At 38.3% G+C, this 19,845-nt stretch overlaps 1 protein-coding gene across 1 annotated transcript in view; it reads left to right on the plus strand.

Moving 5' to 3' along the window:
• Positions 1–19,845, plus strand: part of CCDC150 (coiled-coil domain containing 150) — a 92,664-nt gene that overhangs the window by 45,162 nt on the left and 27,657 nt on the right. Inside the window, exons 14-15 of the mRNA XM_011997188.1 lie at positions 9,556–9,669; positions 15,448–15,531. Of these exons, the coding sequence (XP_011852578.1) occupies positions 9,556–9,669; positions 15,448–15,531 (198 nt within the window). The remainder of the gene's footprint in view (positions 1–9,555; positions 9,670–15,447; positions 15,532–19,845) is intronic.

A 19,845-nucleotide genomic window follows, 5' to 3' on the forward strand; every position in this document is an offset into this window, starting at 1 on the left:
AATAAGTGCCTGCAGCTACAAATTTCCCTCTCTGCACTGCTTTAGCTGCATATGAGATGTTTTGTTATTTTGTGTTTTCATTTTTGTTTATCTCAAACTGTTATTTAATTTCCCTTGAGATTTCTTTTTTGACCCATTGGTTGTTTAGAAGTGATATGTTTAGTTTATTCACATATGTGAATTCCCCAAATATTCTTTTATTGATTTCTAATTTTATTCCATTGTGGTTGGAAAACATACTTTGCATGGTATCAATCCTTTCAGATTTATTGAGAGTTGTTTTATGGTGTAACAGGGATATACCCTGAAGAATGTTCCATGTGCACTTGAGAAAAATGTGTATTTTGCTGTTATTGGGAGGATTGTTCTATAGATGTCTGTTAGCTTACTTGGTTTATAGTGTTGTTCTTGTCTTCTCTTTCCTCCTTAATTTGTCTAGTTGTTCTGTTGATTAATGAAAATGGGATATTGAAGTCTCCAACTATTACTGTTAAATTATTTATTTGTTCCTTCAATACTGTCATTTTTTGCTTCATATATTTGTGGCCTCTGTTAGGTGCATATATATTTATAAATGATACATCTTCTTGACAGGTAAACACTTTTTCAATGTCCTTTATCTCACCAGTTTTTTCTTAATGTCTATTTTGTTTAATATTAGGACAGTCATTTAACTCTTTTTAGATTACTGTTTAATTTATATGGTATATGTTTTCCACGCTTTTGTTTTCAACCCCATTTGTAACTTTGGATCTAAAGTGTATATTTTATAAAGAGCATATAGTTGGTTTTTTAAAAACTCATTTTGCCTATCCATATAAATGGAGTGGTTTGATCCATTTATATTTAATATAATTACTGTTAAGGTAGGATTTATATCCGCCATTTTGCATTTTTTGTTTTTTGCTTTTTGCTCCTCTATTTCTCAATTAGTGCCATCTTTTATGTTAAATATATATTTCTAGTTCACCATTTTAACTCCCTTATCATTTCTTTTATTCTATATTTTAGTTTATAGGTAACAGAAAGAATTACAAACAAAAATATATAGTACCTTTTATATATACCTATGTTGCTACCTTTACTGTTACCTTTTATTTCTTATATGGATTCCAGATATTGTCTACTACCCTTTTATTTTAGCCTAAAAAACTTCCTTTAGTATTTCTTACAGCATATGCTTTCTAGCTTCACAATCCAAACCCCACCAAAAATGGGGACCTGGAGAAATTACTCTACATTTTAGGTGAAGTCTGAAGAACCACATTCTCAAGAGTGTATCTAAACCAGAAGAAAAACTCTTCTATGAATTATTTCAATTTTTATTTATCTGGGAATATCTTAATTTCTTTGCTGTTTTTGAAGGATAGATTTGCTGAATTTAGAATTCATGGTTGAGTGTTTTTCTTTCAGCGTTTTGAGTATGTCATCCCGTTGCCTTCTGGCCTCAACTTTCTGATGAGAAATCAGCTGTTAATCTTGTTAAGATTATCTTGTACATCAGGAGCCACTCCTCTCTTGGTACTTTCAAGATTTTGTGTCTCTTGCTTTCGACAGTTTACTTGTGTATGTTTTGGGGCATGTCTTTTACACTCATTCCCACAGTTGGCAACTCTCCTTTAGCTTTCATTTCTGATCACCAAACTGCTGCTGGAATGCTCACACCTGTTACTGCAAATTCAAAACCTAGGGAAGACTTCTGGGAATTTACTTTATGTCGGTCTTGGGCTGCCTGGTACATAGCTGCACCCACAACTGGGCAAGTTCAACAACACAGGAGCCTTTCCACAGACCATGATTATTGTAGCTTTATAATAAATCGTGAAATTAGGTAGAGTCCTCCAACAGTGTTGTTTTCCAAAAGTGTTTTAGCTATTTTAGTTTGTTTGCTTTTTCATGTGTGTTGTAGAATGACCTTAATGATTTCTACAAAAATGTTCTCTGGGGATTTCAACTGAAATTAGAGTTAACATCTCAGCAATATTGAATCTTCTAGTACACTTAGGTTGTCACTTAATGATGGAGATACATTCTCAGAAATGCATCTCTGGGCAGTTTTGTTGTTGTGCAATAGAGAGTACTTACACAAACCTCGATGGTATTGCCTACTGCACACCTAGGGTTTTTCTTTAATTTTTAAGTTCAGTGTACATGTGCAGGTTTGTTATATAGGTAAATGTGTGTTATGGGGGTTTGTTGTGCAGATTATTTCATCACCCAGGTATTATTATTTTTCCTGATCCTCTCCTTCCACCCACCCTCCACCCTCTGACACACTCCAGTGTGTGGTGTTCTCCTCTGTGTGTCCGTATATTCTCATCATTTAGCTCCCACTTATAAGAGAACACGCAACATTTGGTTTTCTGTTCCAGAGTTAATTTGCTAAGGATAATGGCCTCCAGCTCTATCCATGATCACGAGGACATAATCTCATTCTTTTTTGTGGCTGCATAGTATTCCATGGTGTATATGTACCACATTTGCTTTATCTGGTCTATCATTGATGAGCATTTAGGTTGATTCCATGTATTTGCTATTGTGAATAGTGCTGCAGTGAACATACACATGTGCATGTATCTTTATAACAGAATGATTTATATTCCTTTGGGTATATACCCAGTAACAGGATTGCTGGGTCAAATGGTATTTCTGTCTTTAGGACTTTGAGGAATCGCCACACTGTTTTCCACAATGGTTGAACTAATTTACACTCACACCAACAGTGTGCAAGTGTTCCTTTTTCTCCACAATGTCACCAGCATCTGTTATTTTTTGATTTTTTGACTTCTTAATCATTCAGACTGGTGTGAGATGGTATCTCATTGTGGTTTTGATTTACATTTCTCTAATGTTCAGTGATGTTGAGCTTTCTTCATATGATTGTTGGCCACATTTATGTCTTCTTTTAAGAAGTGTCTGTTTATGCCTTTTGCCCACTGTTTAATGAGGTTGTTTGTCTTTTTCTTGTAAATTTAAGTTCCTTATAGATGCTGGATATTAGACTTTTGTCAGATGAATAGTCTTCCATTCTGTAGACTGTGTTTACTCTGTTGATAGTTTCTTTTGCTATGCAGAAGCTCTTTGGTTTACTTAGATCCCATTTGTCAATTTTTGCTTTTGTTGCGTTGCTTTTGATGTCTTTGTCATGAAATCTTTGCTCGTGCTTTGTTCTGAATAGTATTACCTCGGTTGTCTTCCAGGGTTTTTATAGTTTTGGGTTTTATATTTAAGTCATCAATCTATTTTGAGTTAATTTTTGTATATGGTATAGGGAAGGGGTCCAGTTTCCATCTTCTGCATATAGCTAGCCAGTTATTCCCAGTCCCATTTATTGAACAGGGAATCCTTTCTCCATTGCTTGTTTTTGTCAGGTTTCTCAAAGGTCAGATAGCTGAAGGTGTGTGGTCTTATTTCTGGGTTCTCTATTCTGTTCCATTGGTCTGTGTCTGTTCTTGTACCAATACCATGCTGTTTTGGTTACTGTAGCCCTGTAGTATAATTTGAAGTTGAGTAGCATGGTACCTCCAGCTTTGTTCTTTTTGCTTAGGATTTTCTTAGCTATTCAGGCTCTTTTTTGGTTCCATATAAATTTTAAAGTAGTTTTTTCTGGTTCTGTGAAGAATGTCAATGGTAGTTTAATGGGAATAGCATTGAATCTGTAAATTGCTTTGGGCAGTATGGCCATGATTCTTCCTATCCATGAGCATGGAATGGTTTTCCGTTTGTTAGTGTCATCTCTCATTTCTTTGAGCAGTGTTTTGTAGTTCTTCTTGTAGAGACCTTTCACCTACCTAGTTAGCTGTATTCCTAGGTATTTTATTCTTTTTGTGGCAACTGTGAATGGGAGTTTATTCATGATTTGGCTCTCAGCTTTACTGTTGTTGGTGTATAGGAATGCTAATGATTTTTGCACATTGATTTTGTATCCTGAGAGTGCTGAAGTTGCTTATCAGCTTAAGAAGCTTTGGGGCTGAGGCGGTAGGGTTTTTGAGATATGGGATCATGTCATCTGCAAACAGGGATAGTTTGACTTCCTCTTTTTCTTTTTGAATGCCCTTTATTTCTTTCTGTTTCCTGATTGCCTTGGCTAGAACTTCCAAGTTCTGTGTTGAATAGGAGTGGTGAGAGAGGGCATGCTTGTCTTGTGCCGGTTTTCAAGGGAAATGGTTCCACTTTTTGCCAATTCAATATGATGTTGGCAGTGGGTTTGTCATAGATGGCTCTTATTATTTTGTGGTATGTTCCTTCAGTACCTAGTTTATTGAGAGTTTTTAACATGCAGGGATGTTGAATTTTATCGAAGGCCTTTTCTGCATCTATTGAGATTATCATGTGGTTTTTCTCTTTAGTTCTGTTTATGTGATTAATCACATTTATTGAATTGCATATGTTGAACTAACCTTGCATCCCAGGGATGTAGCCTACTTGATCATGGCAGATAAGCTTTTTGATATGCTGCTGGATTCAGTTTGCCAGTATTTCATTGAGGATTTTTGCATCAATGTTCATCAAGGATATTGGCCTGAAGTTTTCTTTTTTTGTTGTATCTCTGCCAGGTTTTGGTATCAGGATGCTGCTGGCCTCATAGAATAAGTTAGAGAGTAGTCCCTCCTTTTCAGTTTTTTCGGAATCGTTTCAGTAGAAATGATACCAACTCTTCTTTGTACCTGTGATAGAATTCAGCTGTGAATCTGTCTGATCCTGGGCTTTTTTTGGTTGGTAGGCTATTTATTACTGCCTCAATTTCCGAACTCGTTATTAGTCTGTTGAGGGATTCAATGTATTCTTCCTGGTTAAGTCTTGGGAGGGTGTATATATCTAGAAATTTATCTTTTTCCTCTGTATTTTCTAGTTTATGTACATAGAGGTATTTTTAAGATTCTCTGATGGTTGTCTGTATTTCTGTGGGGTCAGTGGTAATATCTCCCTTATCATTTCTGATTGTGTTTATTTGAAACTTCTCTCTTTTCTTATTAGTCTAGCTAGAAGTCTATCTATTTTATTTTCTTGAAAAAACAGCTCCTGGGCTGGGCACAGTGGCTCATGCCTGTAATCCCAGCACTTTGGGAGGCCAAGGCGGGCGAATCATGAGGTCAGGAGTTCGAGACCAGCCTGGCCAATATGGTGAAATCTCATCTCTACTAAAAATATAAAAATTAGCCAGGCGTGGTGGCACAGGCCTGTCGTCCCAGCTTCTTGGGAGGCTGAGGCAGAAGAATCACTTGGATCTGGGAGGCGGAGGTTGCAGTGAGCTGAGATCGTGCCACTGCACTCCAGCCTGGGCGACAGAGCAAGATTCCATCTCAAAAACAAAACAAAACAAAACAAAAACAGCTCCTGGATTTGTTGATCTCTTGAATGGTTTTTGTGTCTCTATGTCCTTCAGTTCACCTCTGATTTTGATTATTTCTTGTCTTCTGCCAGCTTTGAGATTTGTTTGCTCTTTGTTCTCTAGTTCCTTTAGTTGTGAAGTTAGGTTGTTAACTTGAGATCTAATTTTTTGATGTGGGCATTTAGTGCTATACATTTTCCTCTTCACAGTGCCTTAGCTGTGTCCCAGAGATTCAGGTATGTTATCTCTTTTTTTCTCATTAGTTTCAAATAACTTACTGAATTTTGCCTTAATTTCATTATTTACCTGGGAGTCATTCAGGAGCAGGTTGTTCAATTACCATGTAGTTGTGTGGTTTTGAATGAATTTCTTAGTCTTGAATTCTAATTTGATTATGTTGTGGTCTGAGAGACTGTTATAATTTCAGTTCTTTTACATTTGCTGAGGAGTGTTTTGCTTCCAATAACATGATCAATTTTAGAGTAAGTGCCATGTGGCAATGAGAAGAATGTATGTTTGTTGTTTTGGGGTGGGGAGATCTGTAAATATCTGTCAGTTCCATTTGATCTAGTGCTCAGTTCAGATCCTGAATATCTTTGTTAATTTTGTGTCCCTATGACCTAATATTGTCAGTGCAATGCTAAAATCTCCCACTATTGTTGTATGGGAGTCTAAGTCTCTTTGAAGGTCTTTAAGAACTTGCTTTGTGAATCTGGGTGCTCCTGTGTTGGGTGCATATATATTTAAGATAGTTCTTCTTGTTGAACTCTCCACCATTATGTAATGCCCTTTTTTGTCTTCTTTTTTGTCTTTATTGGTTTAAAGTCTGTTTTTTCAGAAACTAGGATTGCAACCCCTGCTTTTTTCTGTTTTCCATTTGCTTGGTAGATTCTCCTCCATCCCTTTATTTTGAGCCTGTGATATGCCTAGGTTATATGGTGTAGCTTGTTGCTCCAACCATTGTTGTATATGTGGTCCATCGTTGATTGAAACATTGTTATGGAACACATGTCGGTACATGAACATTATATATCTCTCTGTTTTATTTTGGTTTTTTATTTCTCTCAGTATTTTGTAATTTTCAGCACATCATATCTTAGACATATTTTGCTAGATTTGCACTTAAAGAATTTCACAGCATTAGTACTGTTTTAAATGGCATTTTAATGAAATGTGAATTTCCAATTGTGCATTGTTAATATGTAGAAATACGATAGATTTGCCCGTCACTTATTGTAACATCTTGCCTTACTGCACCAGCTATGGCCTCCTGAATGATGTGGAATAGGAGTGGTGAAAGTGGATACCTTTGCCTTTTCCCAGTTTTAGGGGGAAAGTTTTTCACTATTAATATTGATATTAGCTGTAGGATTCTTATAGATACTTTTTTTAAAATCAACTAGAGGTTCCCTTTCATTAATAGTTTGCTGAGTTTTTATAATGAATTGATGTTGAATTTTATGAAATTCTTTTACTGCATTAAGATGGGTATGTGGGTTTTCTTCTATAGTCTATTGAAACGGCATATTATACTGATCGATTTTGAATGTTCAACAAGCTTTGCATTACCGAGATAAGCTTCACTTAGTCCTAATTTGTTATCTTTTTATGTGTTGCTGGGTTCATTTTGCTAATATTTTGTGGAAGTTTTTTTTTTTTTTTTGAGATGAAGTTTCACTCTTGTTACCCAGGCTGGAGTGCAATGGCGTGATCTCGGCTCACTGCAACCTCTGCCTCCCGAGTTCAAGTGATTCTCCTGCCTCAGCCTCCCAAGTAGCTGGGATTACAGGCATGTGCCACCACGCCCGGCTAATTTTGTATTTTTAGTAGCGATGAGGTTTCTCCGTGTTGGTCAGGCTGGTCTTGAACTCTCAACCTCAGGTGATCCGCCCACTTCGGCCTCCCAAAGTGCTGGGATTACAGGCGTGAGCCACTGCTCCTGGCTGGAAGATTTTTGCATCTATATTCATAAACTTGAATTGACTTTAAGTAAATACCAGAAGGACTTTAACTTAGAGTAAAGGGGAACTATATAATTTACAATAACCCTTTTACTGAGGGCAACTAGAAAAACTCAAAAAATGGACGAGAGAGAAAAAGGGTTCTTCTTAAAAAAATTATTAGACCCACAAACCACACAGAGAAAAGGGTTCTTAAAAACATCATAGAGTGGCTGGACGCTGTGGCTCACATCTGTAATCCCAGCACTTTGTGGGGCTGAGGCGGGCGCATCACAAGGTCAGGAGTTCGAGACCAGCCTGACCAACATGACGAAATCCCGTTTCGACTAAAAATACAAAAATTTTCCAGGCATGGTTGTGCGTGCCTGTAATCCTAGCTACTCAGGGTGTGTCCGGAATTGGTGGGTTCTTGGTCTCGCTAACTTCAAGAATGAAGCCATAGACCCTTGCAGTGTTACAGTTCTTAAAGATGGTATGTCCGGAGTTTGTTCCTTCAGATGTCCAGATGTGTCCTGAGTTTCTTCCTTCTGGTGGGTTCATGGTCTCGCTGGCTTCAGGAGTGAAGCTGCAGACCTTCACAGTGTTACAGCTCTTAAAGGTGGCACGTCTGGAGTTGTTCGTTCCTCCTGGTGGGTTCATGGTCTCACTGGCTTCAGGAGTGAAACTGCAGACTTTCGCAGTGAGCATTACAGCTCATAAAGGCAGTGCAGACCCAAAGAGTGAGCAGCAGCAAGATTTATTGCCAACGGTGCAAGAACAAAGCTTCCACACCATGGAAAGGGACTCAAGTGGGTTGCCACTGCTGCCTCGGGCAGCCTGCTTTTATTCCCTTATCTGACCCCACCCACATCCTGCTGATTGGCCCATTTTACGGAGAGCTGATTGGCCCATTTTGACAGGGTGCTGATTGGTGCGTTTACAAACCTTGAGCTAGACACAGAGTGCTGATTGGTGCATTTGCAATCCTTTAGCTGAACACAAAAGTTCTCCAAGTCCCCTCTAGATTAGCTAAACACAGAGTGCTGATTGGTGCATTTACAAACCTTTAGCTAGACGAAGAGTGCTGATTGGTGCATTTACAATCCTTTAGCTAGACACAAAAGTTCTCCAAGTCCCCACTAGATTAGCTGGACACAGAGCACTGATTGGTGTGTTTACAAACTTTGAGCTAGACACAGAGTACTGATTGCTGCATTTACAATCCTTGAGCTGGGCACAAAGTGCTGATTGGTGCATTTACAATCCTCCAGCTAGATATAAAAGTTCTCCAAGTCCCCACCAGATTAGCTAGATACAGAGTGCTGATTGGTGCATATACAATCCTCCAGCTAGACATAAAAGTTCTCCAACTACCTACCTGACTCAGGAGCCCAGCTGGCTTTGCCTAGTGGTTCCTGCGCCAGGGCCGTGGGCAGAGCTGCCCACCAGTCCCATGCCGCGTGCCTGCACCCCTCCACCCTTGGGTGGTCGATGGGACTGGGTGCTGCAGAGCAGGGAGCGTTGGGGAGGCTGGGGCCAAGCAGGGGTTGGGGCTTGGGCATGGGTATGGCGGGCTGTAGGTCCCGAGTCCTGCCTCGTGGGGAGGCAGCAGCTGAGACCCAGCAAGAATTCCAGTGTGGCACAGGGGGGCCAGCAGTGCTGGGGGACCTGGCGCACCCCCTCGCAGCTGCTGACTGGGGTGCTAAGCCCCTCACTGCCCAGGGCTGGCAGCGCCAGCTGGCTGCTCCAAGTGTGGGTCCTGCTGAGCCCCCGCCCACCCGGAACTCTGCTGGCCCGCAAGGGCCATGGGCAGCCCCAGTTCCTGCCCACGCCACTCCTTCCACACCTCCCCACAAGCAGACTCTGCCTCGCAAGCCCAGAGAGGGGCTCCCACAGTGCAGCCGCAGGTTGAAGGGCTCCTCAAGTGGGGCCAGAGTGGATGCTGAGGCTGAGGAGGCGCCCGAGAGCAAGTGAGGGCTGCTAGCATGTTGTCACTTCTCAAGGAGGCTGAGGCAGGAGAATCACTTGAACCCGAGAGGCAGAGGTTGCAGTGAGCTGAGATCACAACACTGCACTCCAGCCTGGGTGACAGAGCAAGACTCCGTCTAAAAAAAAATTTAAAAACCATAGAACTATCAGATTGGTCATATCTCCACATTTAGAGGCAAGGAAACATATGGAACATATTGTCCATTTTACAGTTATAATTGTCATTTTAAAAATAAGATAATACTTTTTGGATCTGGCATAAATAGTTTCTTTTTTACTTTTGTTTCTTTAAAGGTAGACATAAATACATTAACTCATAACCTGCAGACTCTTGAAGAAGAGAATAAGCACCTGGCAGATCAAATGGCTTCCCTAGAACTTCAGCAAGTCACTTCTGATTACCATGGGGTGGGTATAAAAAGGTCAGTCTAAATAGCAATTAATGACTAATGAGTTCAGAAATAACAACAACCAGAGGTCAGGAGATGGATTTTCTTTGTGTTTTCATAATTATTATAAATCTTGAATAATTCAGAATAAATAAAGCAGAGATTCTTACAGTATTCAAACAATAGCAAATTTGAGAAACCAAGAGTTTAAGGGATTTGTTAAACATTTGCCTTCACAAACAATCTGTGTTACTGAAAAGTACAAATATATCTAATGTTTTAAAATAGTTCCACTTCCATAAATTATGAGGAAGAAACTCGTATTTTTTTCTCATCAGTTTCCTCCATTAGGCAACCAGTAATAAGTCTGATTTCTGAAGGCTGTTGGACAAGGTCAGTGCATTACAAATAAATAGTACAGTTCTTAAAACATCTTCTCCAGGCTGGGCATGGTGGCTCACATCTGTAATCCCAGCACTTTGGGAGGCCAAGGCAGGCGGATCACGAGGAAAGGAGATCGAGACCATCCTGGCTAAGCTAACACAGTGAAACCCTGTCTCTACTAAAAGTACAAAAAATTAGCCGGGCGTGGTGGCGGGCGCCTGTAGTCCCAGCTACTTGGGAGGCGGAGCTTGCAGTGAGCCGAGATCACACCACTGCACTCCAGCCTGGGCGACAGAGCGAGACTCCGTCTCAAAAAAAAAAAAAATCTTCTCCAAGTAAAGGGGATTTAAAAATAAGGTCATTCCATTAAGTAGCTAATAATTTTCCTGTGTGCTTTCAAATACATGAAAAAGTATTACTTACTGCTTTTAAGCATGCAAATAATCTTTGAGAATTCCTGGAAGACCTCATTGTGAGTCTGTTTTAATCTGAGCTAAAGTCTTTCAAACTGTTATAAGCTGCTCATTACTTCAACTATGAAAAATTATACAGACTAAGTCTAAATCTTCTTATATGGTCATGGTTTTCAAGCCACATTTCCTGCTTTTCAGTTTTGGCTGTGACCTCAGGTATGATCCTTAACCTCACTGAGCCTCAGTTTCTTAATCTATCAAAATGAGGATAATAATGCTATAACTGTGTGGATGTTTGAGGTTAAGTAAATTAATACAGAACATGTGGCAGATAGCTAACATTTATTGAATTCTTAGTATCTGAACTGTCTCAGAGAAAAAAAAAATTACATATAAGTGCCTATTGGAATGACAAGATCCGTTAGCTGTAATCCCTGATACTATTTCAGACCAACCCCCTCTCTCCACAGAATTAAAGATTCAGCCATGTCCATTGCTGGTTGGCAAGACTCAGCTGGGTTCCTTTGGAAGACCACATTCTCAATCTGACTGATTCTTTCCTGAATCCATTGCCAGTGAACAGGCCTAGCCTTACCCTATTAATGACTTTGACAGATCTTGCCAGTGATTTGGTCAGTGTTGATTTTTGCCTGTCTACCACGCCTTGATTACAGTTTCCCAGTGATGACTCATAGATAACGCAGTTCTAGCTTGCAGTTCTGTCTCCACCCAGAAGTGTCTCTGACCATGCCTGCCGGGAAATGCTTCAGTTGGCTATATGAGTTTGAGGAATGAGCTAGGGATTTCAGGATTTGTTTTTGAATCTTAGCAGTATCATTAAATCTATTGTCATTCAATGCTGGCAGTGTATTTTTGTTCTTTGAGAGTTAAAACTTGAAATTCTTTATAAAAGGTGCCTTCTGGTCTAACCCCTCATCGATTTTTGGAGATACACATAAGACTGTGTGTTGTGTGTGTAACATCACAAACTTGAATTCAGATAGATCTGGTTTCAACCTCCATTTACTGTGTGACCTGGGCAGGTTCTTAACCTCTCATGGCCTGCAATGCCAAGAGGATCTTTCCTAGTGTAGGTATCCCACAGTACACTCTGCACACACATATCAGAATAATTACTACATTGATTAGAAATTGACCTGTTTATGCATCTGCCCTCATTCTCTTCTAATGCAAGAACAGTATTCATCTTTATATTCTCTTGCCTAGCATAATGCCTAATACATAATAGGTGCTTTAAAAACATTGATTGACTGGAATACAAAGAAGGTCATGTCTGTTTTGCCAGGCAGTAAGGATTAATGTCATATTGCAATAATATTATTCTCTCTGCTTTTTCTTTCATATTTTGTAATTTCAGGGTTTTTTTTTTGTTTTTTGTTTTTTTTGCCATTTTAGCCTGTAGTGATAGTGCAATTTAATTCCATTACCACTGGCAGTCACGCAGGGACCCACAGTAAGAAAAGACCGAAATGTAGGAAGGTTACTATGCCTGAGTTCAGTTTGAATGATTTTCCTCCCCACTTCTCTTTTGGGGTTTAAACATATATTTTAAAATTGTAGCACCAGACAGAAACATAATTGCCTATACAACTGGGACTTTAAAGACTTGAAATTAGAAAATGAACTAAAATATATTATTTCTTAAAACCAGGATGACATTGTCAGTGTACACTCATGCAGATGTCAAAGTTGGTTTGATTTTCTGGGGCTCATGTCATACTGTTGTTAAATATTTTGAATAAAAAATTCAAAATAATCAAAAACTTTAAAAAATGCTTACAATCTACTTATAAAATAGCTTTACCAAGATGCCAGTATCCTACTGGTTTTGTGTATTCTTCTAACAGCTTCTGCTAACTTGTACAGCTCACGTGGATTTAAAAATGATTTTAGAAATAATTTGGTGGCTTACTGTTGATCTTTGGCAACCTATCTTTCATCTTAAGGTAATTCTTCCTATTTTTACTTTCTGCTTTTCCAAAGAGTGCTTTGTGTTTCTGAGTTAGAATTCATATTCTAATGCTTGGTATTTTTCTCTGTATGATGTTTCTCAAATGATTCCCCAGTTTCTGTTTTGGTCTATATGCTAATCATGTTTATAGTATATTACCAAGAGTATTTAAGCAAAAGTTAATTTCAGTTCAGTCTTCTACAACTCAGAACCTGAGATACTCACTTATTTAAGTGGTTTCTAATTTCCGGTCTCCTGTACAGGTACAGGGTCTATTTAATCTGTAAACAGTAATTTAAGTAACTGCCTTAACATCCACTTTCCCTTAGCAACTTGGAACAATTTTTCTGTGTGTGTCATAATATTTAAATAAGTGAACCTTTGTCAAATAATACCACATTTTGATTTTGCTCAATTTTCATTTAGTACATTAGCACTCTCTTTGGTGGCATAATGGGAAAATTATTATTTTAAAAGTATATTTAAAAGATTAATGGAAGTTCTTCATGCCTTTGCCTGAAAGAGGGAATTGTATTGATGGGGAAAAAGCGCCATTATTTTTTAAATTTCTGGTCACCTTTTATAGAAGACCCAGATAATTTAAGTTATTCTTAAAAAAAAAAAAAACCTTTCTCCATTTCAAGAAGATAGTTATTTTTGAGTGTTTAGTATTTGTTAGAGCTAGCATATTTTAGGTTAACTCTAGTTCTTGTTTTTTTATATGTTCTTACCTATGCTTTACAGCACACTGAGACATCTTAATTTGTAGAAGTTTGAATCGAATTTTAAATAATTAAGCTTTTATTGTTATTGTAGCTTTGCTTTTGTGGTATTATTGATCATCCTTACAGTTTATTTGCTGCTGAAAACTTGGTCAACATAATCCTAAATTGTAATGTTACATTCATGGAATGATTTTGCATCATAGTTCCCAAAATAGATAATATTTTGGCAAAGAGGACTGTGTTTTCCACAGATAGAAAATTAATTGATGATGAGCTGATTTTGTGATAATATATTTATGGTCACCAGTTTCCTGTTTATTGATAGCAGTCTACATTTTCCTCAGGTTATTTTGAAACCAATACTCTACTGGTCTAAATGCTTTTTAAAACATATTTTCCTTTGCCTTACTGGGAGCAACACAGTAATTTTTAAAACTTTTAAAAACTGAATTATGAATATGTATAATAATGTATGAAATAAATATTCTGACAGGACAAATACTTGGTCTAATAGTTAATAATCCACCAAAGCCTAATATTGGGTATAAGTTTTTATGTTAAAGGTGTATGATTTTAGGGTAGATGGTATACAAGGGCTAATTCTTTATGGTTTTTCCATTGATGTTTATCAAGTGTTGAATGTCAAAAATGAAAATTCTTCTAGCCAAGGCAACTACTAAGGAGAAAACAATGCTCCAGACTACTATAACTTTTTTTTTTTTTTTTTTTTTTTTAAAGGAGATGGGGGTCTTGCTGTGTCTTCCAGGCTGGAGTGCAATAGCACCATCATGGCTCACTGTAGCCTCCACCAGCTGGGTTCAAGCAATTCTGCCTCCTCAAACTCTCAAGTAACTAGGACTAAAGGCATGCACCACTGTGCCCAGCTAATTTTTTAATGTTTTGTAGAGACAGGGTCTTACTATGTTGACTAGACTGGTCTTGAATTCCTGGCCTCAAGTGATGCTCCCACCTCAGCTACCTAAAGTGCTGGGATTACAGGTGTGAGCCACTGTGCCCAGCTTAGTGTGCCTTCTCATAGAAAATATTTTGAACAGAGGAAAATATGAGTTACAGATTATAGTAATCTAGTTTGGAATGTGTTTTTGCTTTTATTTAGAAGCATGTGTGGTAGGTTCACACACTTAAAGGATATTACAAAGTGGTGACTAAAGAATAGCTGTAATCATGTTGGAGGTAGTGAGGAATACTCTTATGTAAATTAATACATGGGTTTTATCTTTATCAGCTTACCTAAAATTGAACATAAAACAAAAGTCTAAAATTCTTTGTCTTAAAATGCCTAAAAGGCACTCTGTTATTCACAAAATAAGCAAATATAAACCAGAAATAGTGAATGATGTCAATATAAGATACTTACCAACATTAATAAGACTTTGAACTTAAGATTTACTGCAAATGATCCATAGTGCAGCTAGTTAGCTTATGAGTGATTAAGAGTTTGTGTCTTCAGTCACATTTGCTTTGTGTGCATTATCTCCACATTTGGTTTATGAAGGTGATTTTGACATATGGCAATATTTCCTGTTATTAAGATATAGCACTGGCATTGATTGTGAAGAGTGAAAATTTCCATGTTCAATCACTTAATGGTGCCCCTTATATAAAGAAAGTACCAATATGGCCCCAAATTTAAATTTTGTACTTATTTTTTCTGATATAGTCTGAGAACAACAGGATATGAAAAAATAACTGTCATTATTAAAGGCTGTCTGAATAATGAAAATATGCAATTTCGTGAAATATGGAACCTTTGATAATGTTTGCCCCAGATAATACTGTGTTGAGTATTTGATCAAACAATGAGTTTGAGTCTCCAGTAAACATTTATTTTGTTTCTGAGATTTTTCTAAACTGCTTTTTACCATAGTAAGTGAGGTGCCTTCTGCTGTCAGTGGTCCTGGTCACTTGCAGCTGCTGTTTCTGTAAAGAACTGTGTAATGCTCCACAGACTACCTGCAGTCACTGATACAACCACACCACATCCGTGTTGGGTCACAACTACAAAGGAGTAACTGACATAACAAAAAAAGAGTTAATATACAAAACCAACCAACTCTGGTACTCTTAAGGCTTCATGCTTTTATTAGCAGTCTTCTGTACGTGTTGCATATTAGCCCTGTGATCAACTATGTAGGGAAAGACTAAAAGCAGCAGTAGCAAATAGATAGGAATCTTGATCTTATGATGATAGAAATGGTAAGGATGTAAATACGTGTTTAAAAATGAAAATGGTTATTCTTTTCTATGCCTAGAGATTCTGATGTCTGTGTTTGCCTTATCAGCTTGCCCAACAGAAGGTGGAAAAAATCTTGGGAAAAATTACTGAAAGTAAAAATAAACTGGCCTATGAAAAGGGAAAACTCCAGGTATGAGATTTATTTTCTGATTTTTCTTGTCTGAATTTTAAAAATACCAATTATCAAATTACATATGCTAAATTTTGAGAATACCTAGCTCTGTCATTTACTAAGTCTGTAGTCTCTGGACATCCCTAAGTTTGTGGCCTCATCGATAGCCAGGTGACTTCTGTTTACATTCCATAGTTGCTGAAACCTAAAATTGTGAAGCCAAAACCCATTCTGTGACTACTTGAAGCTTTATTGTAATCATTTTATGTGTGGTCATTCCCTGAGAATGTAGAAAGCCTATACCTCTTTTTGCTGAATTTTTAAAACACATTTCTAAAAAGAAAAAAACCTGGAAACAGACTCAGAGGCAATTGAGTGAATGTGATGATACTGTTCTTTTGCTGCCTGCGGGTTTTGTCCCTATGGTACCCCAGAGCAGGAAGCCTGAAACTGATACAGGTAAGCTTTGACTTAAACTAACTCCAGTGGAAACACTGAAATCCAAATCAGTGGTGCTAAGTCTTAGCTATACATTAGAATCACTAGGCAGTTTTTAAAATTCCTCATGCTGGGAAGTGTATAATATCTGCCACTTACTTTGAAATGCAGCATAGAAAAAATAGGTTGATGGATGGAGAGAGGAAATGATAAATGGATAGATATGTGATAAGCAAATAAAAGAATATTAATGGTAGAATTTGGATGGGATGGTTGGTGTATGCATGTTCACAGTAAAATTCTTTCCATTTTTCTATACGTTTAAAACATTTTATAAAATGTTGAGGGAGGCTGTGCATCGTGGTTCATGCCTGTTTCCAACACTTTGGGAGGCTGAGGCAGGAGAATGGCTCGAGGCCAGGAGTTTGAGACCAGCCTGGGCAATATAGCAAGACCCTATCTCTACAAAAAAATAAATAAAAATTAGGCAAGCATGATGGCAAGTGCCTGTAATCCCAGCTACTTGGGAGGCTCGGGTGGAAGCCCCAAGTGGGAGGATCACTTGAGCCCAGGATTTGGAGGCTATGGTGAGTTATGATCATGCCGTTGCACTCCTGCCTAGGTAATAAAGTGAGACCCTGTCTCTAGAAAAAAAGTAGGGGGGAAATTCCCATGACTAGAATTGCACCCCAGAGCAATTAAATCAAAATCTCAGGGGATAGTTCCTCGACTAAAGTGTTGTGTGTGTGTGTGTGTGTGTGTGTGTGTGTGTGTGTGTGTTTGTGTGATGAGGTCTCGCTCTGTGATCCAGGCTGGAGCGCAATGGTGCAATATCTGGGCTTGCTGCAGCCTCTGCCTTCTGGGCTCGAATGTTCCTCCTACCTCAGTCACCCAAGGAGCTGGGATTCAGGTGTGCAGCACCATACCCAGCTAAGTTTTTTCGTATTTTTGGTTTGTCCATGGAGATAGGGTTTCTCCATGTAGCCCAGGCTGGTCTCGAACTCCTGAGCTCAAGCAATCTGCCTGCTTTGGCCACCAAAAGTGGTGTAATTACAAGTGACTTCAGTACTTTTTAAAGCTCCTCAGATGATTCCAATGTTGCAACCATAGTTGAGGCCCGCTGGCCTAAATAGTATGAAGTGAAGCCCAGTTAGGCTTGGCAACTGTCTTAGTCTGTTTTCTGTTGCTATAACAATATCTGAGATTGGGTAATTTGTAAATTAAAGAAGTTTATTTGGCTCATGATTCTGGAGGCTGGGAAGTCCAGGATCATACAGCCTATCTGTGAACACCTCATGCTGCCTCATGTCATGGCAGAAAGCAGACAGGAGAGTGGGTGTTTGCAAAGAGACCAAACACAAGAGGCAGCCTCACTTTATAACAACCCGAGAGCAAGAACTTACTCACCCCTGTGAAACTGCATTAACCCTTCATGAGAGCAGATCCCTCATTACCCAAATACCTCTTAGAGATCCCACTACCTCTCAACATTTAATTATATCAGCAGTTAAATTGCAGCATGAGTTTTGGCAGGGTCAAACCACATCCAGATCATAGCAGCAACTATGGAGCTTATTTGATAAGTAATCTCACTAGAGGTTTGCCAAACACATCAGCATTAACCTCATCCTCATCTACTCAAAGGGTTTACCATAGGGTTAGCAGACAGGATGGGGCCCAGAAATAGCAGGCCAAAAGGTAGTTGATAAGCCATGCTTGTGGAACGATATATTACTAGAACAATAAAAAGAACTGCAATAAAAAGAATTACTAGAACACCTATTAATATTTATATTTTCCAGAGGTCACGATGCATTTAAATATTATCTACATTTGTGTGACTGTGGAAAGGTCTTACTTTTCTTGAGTTTCATCTTAATCATCTATAAAAGGAGGAGGAGAAGTACACCTCTCTTATCTACTTCTCATTGGGAAAAATAGGCTGCATTACAGGCAGGGTGTATACATCTTTACAGGCATAAAATAACTTTCCCCTTTGTGAAATGAATGATCTCATTAGAGGCTATGACCCATGACTTTAACCTTCTTTTAGCTTTTCCAAGAAAAATGAAATACATTATTAAATATATAAGACAAATCCCAGGCCCTCATGACAGACTTAAAGCCAAATGTTGACTGGGAATGAAATATATTTTATAATTTATGAATGGGTCTAATATTATCTATCTGACCTTTTAAACCTCAACCATGCAATTTTAGAAATTATCCAGATTCTGTGTAATCATAAGGGAAATAACGTGCCTTTTGGTGTTCATATTCCTATAATAAGAGTTTAAGATTTTTGATAGTCTTTGAAGAAACACTTTTTGAAGATATTGTGAACTATTGATTCATTGGTATTTTTATGTCAGGTCTTGGACTGCTGCATTCCAAAAGCACTGACTTCATCAGCTCTAGGGAAAGTGCTCTTGGAGCACATAACTCTTACAAGACAATTTAAAGGAAGAGCTGTATACTAAACTTAGTCAAAACAGTAGTCTTCTGTGTGTTCTCGCTCAACTGGATTAGAATGGATTGAAAATATACATAGGAATTGTATTTGGTAAAAGATTACATTTTCAGAATCAGCTTGTTAATGAATGATATAAATACTGGATTTTGTGTGTTAATTTAGACTGTATTGGAAACTGCTGCCTCATGTTCAAACATGGTTTGAACTTCCTTTTCAGTGCTGTACAGTATTCTATTATGTAAATATGCCACAATGTATTTATTCTTCTGTTGATGGATAATCAGCTAGTTTCTAATTGCTTGCAAACAGTAACAATGATGATATGATGAATTTTTGTACCAGTCTCCTTATATACAGAAGATTCTCTCAGCTAAATATAATTCTTAGGAGTAGAATTCCTGGGTTTTAGGATGTGCATATCCTGAATTTTACTAGATTTTGTCATATTTCCCCTTACTAAAAGTAGTTAAGCCAGTTTTAAAAATCAGTATTTTTTTATTATACTTGAAGTTCTAGGGTACATGTGCACAACCTGCAGGTTTGTAACATAGGTATACATGTGCCATGTTGGTTTGCTGCACCCATTAACTCGTCATTTACATTAGGTATTTCTCCTAATTCCATCCCTCCCCCTGCACCCCACCCCACGACAGGCCCTGGGGTGCCATGTTCCCTGCCCCTGTGTCCAAGTGTTCACATTGTTCAGTTCCCACCTATGAGTGAGAACATGGGGTGTTTGGTTTTCTGTCCAAAGTTTGCTCGATAGTTTGCTCAGAATGATGGTTTCCAGTTGCGTCCATGTCCCTGCAAAGGACATGAACTCATCATTTTTTATGGCTGCATAGTATTCCATGGCATATATCTGCCACATTTTCTTAATCCAGTCCATCATCTATGAACATTTGGGTTGGTTCCAAGTCTTTGCTATTGTAAATAGTGCTGCAATAAACATACGTGTGCATGTGTCTTTATAGTAGCATAATTTATAATCTTTTGGGTATATACCCAGTAATGGGATGGCTGGGGCAAATGGTATTTTTAGTTCTAGATCCTTGAGGAATCACCACATTGTCTTCCACAATGGTTGAACTAGTTCACACTTCCACCAACAGTGTAAAAGCATTTCTGTTCCTCCACATCCTCTCCAGCATCTGCTGTTTCCTGACTTTTTAATGATGGCCATTTTAACTGGTGTGAGATGGTATGTCATTGTGGTTTTGATTTGCATTTCTCTGATCAGTGATGATGAACATTTTTTCATGTGTCTGTTGGCTGCATAAATGTCTTATTTTGAGAAGTGTCTGTTCATATCCTTTCCCACTTTTTTTTTTTTTTTTTGAGACGGAGTCTCCCTCTGTCACCCAGGCTGGAGTGCAGTGGCCAGATCTCAGCTCACTGCAAGCTCTGCCTCCCGGGTTTAC

The sequence above is a fragment of the Mandrillus leucophaeus genome, unplaced genomic scaffold (assembly GCF_000951045.1).
Source record: "Mandrillus leucophaeus isolate KB7577 unplaced genomic scaffold, Mleu.le_1.0 Scaffold532, whole genome shotgun sequence".
NCBI lineage: Eukaryota > Metazoa > Chordata > Mammalia > Primates > Cercopithecidae > Mandrillus > Mandrillus leucophaeus.